The sequence below is a fragment of the Gouania willdenowi genome, chromosome 11 (genome assembly GCF_900634775.1).
Source record: "Gouania willdenowi chromosome 11, fGouWil2.1, whole genome shotgun sequence".
Lineage (NCBI taxonomy): Eukaryota > Metazoa > Chordata > Actinopteri > Blenniiformes > Gobiesocidae > Gouania > Gouania willdenowi.
Genome location: NC_041054.1, coordinates 11,180,880 through 11,189,805, shown reverse-complemented (window position 1 = coordinate 11,189,805; position 8,926 = coordinate 11,180,880). Strand labels below are relative to the sequence as shown.

Sequence of the window (8,926 nt, the reverse complement as noted above, 5' to 3'; positions counted from 1 at the left end):
AAGTGACGAAGAAAAAAAATTGAAAACTTCTTAAAAAGAGAAAACAAAAAAGGATGCTAGAATGTACCAAACTGTAACTTTCCTTAATCTTCAATACAACACGATGCATCAATTAAAATGATGGTGACGTTTTCATAGAAACATGTTTGACAGAAAAATGCATTTAAACAGCGTAAATGATTAAAACTTTCCCTATGACATCATCCCCCACACTGTGTTTTACTTTTGGTTACACGGATGACTCCATTAACCGTGGTAATGCTCTGTTTGGTAATGTGAGCTATCAAACGCTGTCTTTGTCTCTGCTCACCATGTGGTCACAGATCACATTAATTTTGTATTTTTTTTGTTTTTCTTCCATTTAACACCCACACACAGGAATTTGAGTCACTGCGAACCTGACAATGAACAGCCTAGAAACACATCATCTGACAACTCCATAAAACATGAGACTGAGTCACCTGGAAGGCGCTCAAAAGACGCAGACACTGTGTAAGAAATCATGTCTTCATACGAGTAGTAAGTGCAGGAATTTCACAAGAATATGGCACTGAAATGTCGCTCCTTGTTCACAAATCTCAGATATCAGTACTGTGCAAAAGAATTTTAGGGCCACACAAAAATAATCAGGTTTAATAGATGCGAATATTAGATGTAATATTGTTGAAATTACATTGGGATAAAAACTCAAACTCAATTTAGAACATAAAAGGACACATTTAGTAAAAAAAAAAAAAAAAAATTAAAACCACAAAGTGAACTATTCAATAGGAGGCTATCCTGATTTCAGGCCCTCTGTAAATTGTAAACAGTCTAAACATTTACCAGAACAATAATAAAAAAAAACATGGCATCCTTCTCTTTAACAGATTTTCAAGGTGCACCCAGTGCGTCAATAGTTTATTGGTGCATCTCATTCTGTTCAGTACCGTCGATGTGATGTTTGAACTCTAACCACCCTGTCTGCTTTACACTCAATCAGCTCCAGCTGTTAAAAAGCTGACTTAACAAAATACGACATCTGCTAAGCAGTTTCAAGCAACACAATTTCACATGCTAAAGAGTAACTAAACCCCAAAACTACTTTTTTTCTGGTGAAAACAAATGTATGGAGTTGTGTTGTTGATTGATTCTTGTCCAAGTCTTTACATTTTAGCCAAAATATTTCAATTTGGTTAGGGTTAGCATAGCATAGAATGTTCTTTGGAGAATTTCCAGCCTAGATGCACATCAGCCAAACTCTTAGTTACTCTTTAAAGGCCTGATCATGCAGCGATATTCAACTATCAAATTGCCAAAGATTCTTCCTAACCATGCTTTATATTTGTGGACAGTAAAACATATCAAAGTTACATTTTCTTTAGTTAGTACACTTATTGGACCTTGATTCTGCTCATATTTTGTTTCAAACGTTGACCTTTTTTTTGTCATGTGTGGCCCTAAAACTTTCTCATGACTTCTAGCTGAGACGATAAGCTTATGTTTTCTGCTTGATATCTTCTTCTTTTTTTTTGAGTCAAGTGCTGTTAAGGCTTGCGTACCATTGACATTCCCCTTAGTGGGTAAATGCTAAAGTCAAGTTCCAATGTGGTAAAATAATACCAAAGCTGTGATGACAATAATTGTTCATAGATACAGGATGTTTTCATCAGATGTTTTTTTTTTTTTTTTTTTTTAACATTATTTCTGAAAGAACTATTTTAAGCTGGTTTAAAGCTTTACTCTGATGTATGCATGAAGTGATGGTAAAGGACCTTCCTATTAGTTGCCGTCAATAAAATTGAAGAAGTCATAGACGGGAAGATTCGCGGTTCAGACCGAGCTCTCCAACGCTCTCATAGTCGGGCTCTGTCTTAATAATGTCTGGCCCTGGCACATCCAGATGTTCATCATCCAAGCTACTGATCTTTGGGATGCGGATGGTTTCATAACCGGGGTCCATACTGTCCGGTGTGGGGTCGACTCCCGCCTGGGTCTCATCAGGTTGGGTGTAGATGTCTCGGACGGTGGCGTAGAGGTCACTGGAGGAGGATACTGGGACCAGACCTTTGATCTCTGCAATGCTGCTGTAGTCGTGCTCTCTGTCTTCCTCATAGGCGCCATCATCACAGTTGGTGTTGTTGACTGTGGAGTACACATCTGACTGAAAGAGAGGAAGACCAGAGGCAAATCTGTTCAATGCATGAATATACTCGGGTTGACCCACATTTCGACCTGCTGCTATCTTATAATATCGAATTTTTCGACATCAGAATACCTCAAAAACACCCATAAAATGCTGTCATTATTTAATTAAATTTATCAGACATCATTAAAACAGATAAAAAAAAATGACAACACTAAATATGTTAAAGGTCTAGTATTATGCTATTTTTCAACCATCTCCAATTGTTCTGAGATTCTTTGGATTATCTTTAAACTGAACGTAAAACTATTAACTGTGACATTAACTGTGATATCAACCTGCCTTTGCTATGTTTGTTTTACCTGTGAGGTAGTTTCAGAGGGAAGAGCTCACATTCTTATGTAGGGTAGGAGGAGCCAGGATTGTCAGGAGGAGGAGTTTCCGACTTACGAGTCATGAGGCGAGAAAAATCCAACTCGCCCGTTTGGAGATAACTTTTTACGGGGAGGGAGGAAACAGAACTTTTTGAACTTTGGCCCTCTGAATGAGGCTAAAGGGATGTACAATATATCACTGTAGTAAAACCATTATAGAGGGATTTTTCATAATACTGCCCCTTTAAGGTTTCATTTATTCAGACAACTTTTTCAGGATATTTACTTTGATGTTTTCCTTTTCTTTCTGAAATGTTGTTTCGATCATTCTAATAAGAAAAGTGCTGCTGTCTCGGGACTGCGAGCTGCATTTTGGGCAACAAGGGAGTTCAACACACACTTACCTCATTGTCTGATAGAAAGTGGTTGTCGAGTCCCGGTGTAGGAGACGGAGGGGAGTGTAACTGGAGGAGAAAAGAACAAAAAAGATAGGATTCAGGAGTTTAAAAGGAAGCGACTAAGCCACAAAGCGAGTGCTCACTTGACCTGAAAGCAGCTGTTTGGACCTTTTGGTGGTAGATTTGGGTAGAAAACGTAAGCAGCTTTCAAAACGCACAGCCTCCATTTAACAAAGAAGCAGCAAAAAATGTATCACGGGTAACATCTGCGTGCTTAGATCGAGATTTACCTGAGGTGAGTTCACGTGTACAACTGGTTTCTCTTTCAACATCATCCGCTGACCTTTGCAGTGAATGAAGTGTAATTGAGTTTGGTCTTTAATAGACTGACAGCCTGTATAATTTGCACCCAGATCGAGTCTTTCTCACACACGCACTTTAGAAAAATCTCCTCAACTTGGGAAGTGAAATCCTAAACCATTCCCAACAGATTGAAAGTTCCCTGCGTTTGCAGTTTTGCCTGCGAACACCAGCGAGGCTAATGTTGTATTAACGCAGCCCTTCATTAAACAAATTATTGAGCAAACGGAGCTGGTAAGTGGCACAGAATGTAATGCTTTTCTACATGGACTGTGTCCACCTCAACTGATGATCGATGAGGGAGCCATTAATCAACAAAGCCCATCTGACAGCAGCACATAGCGTTTTAGGAGCCTAAAAGGAATCTCAATATCCCAGCCAGCACTCACTAAACAATTTATTCTAAACCAAACAAAAGAGCGGCGAACACGGATTTCTACGTTTCATCAGAGATTTGATTTTAAACTTAATACGAGGTTAGAGATGCTGGTGTTCGTGCTGATATAAAGGACACAGGAAAGCTGTTCAGAAATTGATGTCATTTAAGGACACATCGCAGTAGGAGATAAAAGCAAAACCTGCGCACAGAGATCATCTATCAAAGTGTCCAACGTCAGCTGCACGCAGCACTACCTTCCTGCAGACACATGCTTTCCAAACACGTGCGGATAGGAGCGAGCCCTTAATGGAAAACGCCTGTTTGAACACATGATTACTTTTATTGATCCAGCAGACACTCTTTAAGCAGATGTCACTTTTTTTTAACTTTAATTAACCAACCATTTACGCTGATTGGCCCCAGAGGAGCACATATATTAAACAGGAACACAGGTGACAATGTTTCCCCATATTTTTTTTTTGCAATGGCACATTTTTTTGCATGTCCCAAGCATAGACTCAGACGTAGAGCCCAAATGTGCACATCTCACGATTCATATTCTCACACTGTACGGACCGACACTCTGACACGATCTGACTGCTCACACTGTACGTTCATACACGGCACGTCAGGGTCTTGTGTCCGGAAATGCAACGTACAAATTAGAAGAAAAAGAAGAACACTGAAGCGTCACCATTAAAACAAACGAAGAAGAAAAACCCGGAAGTGGAGAGACGCTCGCAAATCTCAGCAAAAAGAGCTTTAAAAAAGAAAAGAAGGTGATGTGATGGACCAGGAGCTGGCTGGACAGACGTGGGCAGTACAGTGCGTCAATTTTACAATGGTCCTACGGTGTTCGCGAATGCGCAGTGTGGTGCTTTTAAGCTACATTAGCTTATTACTTGTAGCAAAGTATTTATGACTGTGTATTCTTTACACTCGCTCATGCTCATTTCCTACTTCTAAAACACAAAATTTGAAACTTGCATTAAACACATCCATATTACAATCAGGTTGCGTGAAAAAGAGTCTTTCCTTGTTAGCGGTCATGATGTTATGGCTGATGGATATATAGAGTACTCTTATAATAATAACTTTAATTATTTAGCACCTTTAAAAACAAGGGTTCAGAAAGTGCTTTGACATACAACAGTAAAAAAAAGAAGAACAAAGCTACAAACCCAAACATGAGACAAGCATTTATGAGAAGGTAAAATCAAATAATAAGAGGCAAGTGTATAAAACCTAGTTTTAAGGAGTGATTTAAAAGACGTTAAAGATTCTGCTACTACTTTTGATGAAAAGGGCCTTATACTGTATGTGATAGATGCCATCCTTTGAGATTTAAATCCATTCAATCTAAATCAGACAAATTCCACACAAATATAAATAATCTAAACCCCATGTGTTAAGTTTGGCTTTTAAAATACAATGGAAAAAAAAACCCTGTGTGAGTAAACATTTACTGAGATGGTGAGGTTAAAAAACCACAAACTTGTCAAATGGTTGAGGTTGTTGCTCATTAAAAATAAAATCATGCAACATATTTTTTTATTATCATCGATTTTTCAAACTGATGATAATAAAACAGTCGAAAGTTTGGACACACCTTCCCATTGTCCTGAATTTAAGGACGTGATTGACAGACCAATATCACCACATGCTAAAATAACTAAGCAAGCGTATGTGCAGCTCTGGGTTACATGTCAGTGGTTTATATGTATGTATGAGATGCAGTGACCTACAGAGAATGCAATTATTATCCCTGTAAGCTGATTACAGGTGCCTGAGAGGATGGACAGCACAGGTGTCAGGGTGTCAGTCAAGGTGATGTTCATGTGGATACGTACGGTCAATAATCTCAGACTGTCAGCTCCATGTCATCATATATAGACATCATTTAGTCATCACATATATATATATATAAAAAAAAATGTCTTTCATCCACTGATTTCCTTCAGAAAAATGTAACAGTTTAACTGGACTGTGCCTCGAATGCAGTGCTTCTCAACATTTTCAGCCAGCGAACCCTAAACTAATGGTGCCAGAGGCCGAGGACCCCCCACTGTATCTGAAGGTGGTTGAACACAGACATGAACAATGAAGAACAGTCGTCTGGAGACAGGGCCATCTATAAGGGGGAATAAAGGGGAGAGCTATTTGGGGCCCATCCATAAAGTCAACAAAATGATGATCCATTGTTCTATGAATCTTTGATAACCACATTTATTTATTCATCTGAATAATATTTACTGTTATCCTGGAAGTTTATCATTATTTGCGCCATAGTATATAAATATCTTAAAGATGGAAATTGTTGTTTCAATCAGAATCAAAAATGGGTTAAAAGTGACCAAAAATGGTGGAAAAGGTGGTGAAATGTGATTTTAAAAACCACAGAAATTGGTTAAAATTTGAAAATTAGAGTGGCCAAAAACGGACAGAAAAAGTGGTAAAAAACCGGTAAAAAAAACTTCAATCAGTCAATATTAGCTTAAAAGTGACAGAAAAGTCGGAACAATTAGTTTAAACTGGCAAATAATGGGCATGACAAATCGTGAATGTGGTTAAATAGGCAAAAATATGCATGAAATATAGTGAAAACTGGTTAAAAGGGACAATAATGGGTCAACATATGCAACATCAGGTGGGAAAAGTGCAAAAATGTCTTGAACATTTAAAAAATGTGCAAAAAAAGGTATTGAAATTTGATGAAGTGGCAGAAATGGGAGTAATGTAGCAAAACTGCATTAAAAGGAGCAAAAAAAGTTATTTAAATAGGTTAAAATATGGCAAAGTTTGGCGTAGTTGCAGAAAAATGGGTAAAATGTTAAATTCATTCCTTTGGTCTCATAATAAATACTAAATACGCCTACTGATAACTGCTACTGCTGGTGATGAAGGATCAAACAGTGTTTACCTAGTACGGATCAGAAAGGATGCAAATAAAGGGTCATGAAGAGGCTAGTGTGAGTGTGTAGCTGTGTGTGATGGGAGATCATTTCAAGTGGAAAAACAAGGTGTGTGTTGCTTGCATATGTTGAAATTGTGTGAGGAAAAACAGAGATAAAGTCACTGAGCTGTTACCTGATACGTGTCAGACATCTACACATTGGTTCAGTGTGTATTGTGTGTGTGTGTTTCTCGAGCACATATCATCCATCATGAAGCTTAGCTTACTGTCATATTGATGGTGGCCAGCTGGTGCTCACTGAACACACACACACACGCACGCACACACACGTAGCCTTCATAGTCTAGACAAGATAAATTACATATGATAGCCATCCAGGGGAAAACACCATGGGGAGTCAGAAACATTTAAGTTTAACCCTAAATTCACCATACGTTTGTTGGAGGGGATTTAGACGAGTCGTTTTAGCTGTGTGTGTGTGTGTGTGTGCGTGTGCGTGCGTGTCGTTGCCAGGGGTTTTGAGATGAGTGGTGATGTAGACGAGCTTATTCGATCAGGACTGTGGAGGTCAGCTGAGGCTGCGCTCGCCCGGTGTCCGAATGAGAGACGGCTAATTGGCTCCAACAGTGAAAAGAAAGAATTTGAAAAGAGAAGAGAAAGTAAAAAGAATGCAAACAAACAAAGACCGAAAACTTCAGGGTAGAGTACTGTATATATTGAAGGTTTTTGTTTTTCTCAGAGCTACAATATTGAATGGATGGATCCACATTTGATTAACAGGGCTTTTAGTTATTCAAAAATACTGATGTAGATCTGTTTACGACTGCTGCACAAAAGAGAGCAGATGTGTTTCAGTAGGCACAATTATTATTATTATTACTATTCTTAGAGTATCTGGCAGCTGGCCTGCCAATGTCCTCAAACATAAATAATAAAAATCTGTTTAAATATGTGTATATATATATATATATATATAGATACTTAAATATTTTTAACTTTTACATTCGCATATGGCACCTTGTTACTCAGTTTACCTTACAACCTTCTTGTTTTCTGTGTTTCTGTGTATAATTATTGCTATTAGTGCTGTTTTTATTCATTCTTATTAATATTATTATTACTTTTTTAATATGCCCCCGTCTGCCTTTCTAATTACCGCCCGGGGATAAATAAAGTTTTTTTTTTCTGATTCTGATTAATTCTGATTACTATTAATATTATTAATAATAAACTTGTTAGTGGAGGAGATACAAATCAAACACCTGCATGCTATACTGTATGTATTAGCACATATACAGTACATGAGATACAAATCACTCACCTTTTTAAACGAGTTTTTAACTTGTGATTGTTACGTATTTTCTGTATTTGCTATTGTTCGTTTCTTTTTCGACTTGTGTGTAATTGTTTTAACTGTAAAGTGTCTGAGTTTTTTGAAAGTGTTTATAAATAAAATGTATTATTATTATTATTATTATTATTATTAATAAAGCAGGAGTGGAGATTCTGGATCGTGGCAACATTGCTTGAGGTATTAGCTTTAGCTATGGTCAGCCAATAAGACAGACTTATTAATGTTTTTTTTTTGTTTTTTTTTTCAGAAAATAACACTATCCACATGTTTTTTTTTTAAAAACTAAAGTTATTTGCAGGAAAAATTGAAAATCCATAAAAAAAGACAATTTCCAATCTTGTTTGCCAAGTTTTGAAAAAAGCTTTAGTTGCCAATAAGAGGCACACAGTGCTGCTCAGGCCGAGGATATTATACAGAATTCAAGTTTAATATATAAAGGGTAAAGAGTCAAAGTCTCCCATAGCTTATAGAATATTTGCTGTACTTTATGTAGAGTTACAGATTGAGTAATCATAATGCAAAAAGACATTTTTTTCCATTTGAAGTCTCGGCTCCTGTTGCCTCTCTTTGTTTCCCCCCTCGCCTGAACGTCTCCTCATCCTTTCAGCTTTTTGTCCTCCCATCATCTCTCCATCACTTATCCCAGTTCCATCTTTGACTTTCTCCTGCTCCTATTGTCACTTTCCTCTCCTCCTCTTCTGAGCACCTCATATTTCTCTCACCTACATTTTCTCCATCTCCCTGAAGCAGCGCTGTGATGGCGGATGATAATAATGGTGGAGAGACACTTTCCTGTCTTTTTCTTTGGCCCTCATGATTTCTTTTTCCAGACATATTCACTCAGTAATAGTGAATTAGATTACTATTCTCAAGTATAGAATATTCTACATTGTGTAGTCCAGATGGGGTAATTCAGGACAGTGGAAAGGAAGATAATCCTGACTGCAAGGATGACATTTTATCCAAATTAAAAGAAAAATATAGTTATTAGTCTGAGAGATAAAGTTATTCATACTTTATTC

The 8,926-nt window shown here is 37.5% G+C and overlaps 1 protein-coding gene across 2 annotated transcripts in view; it reads right to left on the bottom strand.

The window, feature by feature from the left end:
• Positions 1–1,412: 1,412 nt before the first annotated feature.
• The window catches only part of pag1 (phosphoprotein membrane anchor with glycosphingolipid microdomains 1), a 52,698-nt gene continuing 45,184 nt past the window's right edge, over positions 1,413–8,926 (bottom strand). For both annotated transcript variants that reach the window (XM_028461961.1, XM_028461962.1), the window contains exons 8-9: positions 2,904–2,963; positions 1,413–2,143 (exon numbers count right to left, since the gene is read on the bottom strand). In XM_028461961.1, coding sequence (XP_028317762.1) covers positions 1,790–2,143; positions 2,904–2,963 — 414 coding nt within the window. In that variant the 3' untranslated portion in view covers positions 1,413–1,789. The remainder of the gene's footprint in view (positions 2,144–2,903; positions 2,964–8,926) is intronic.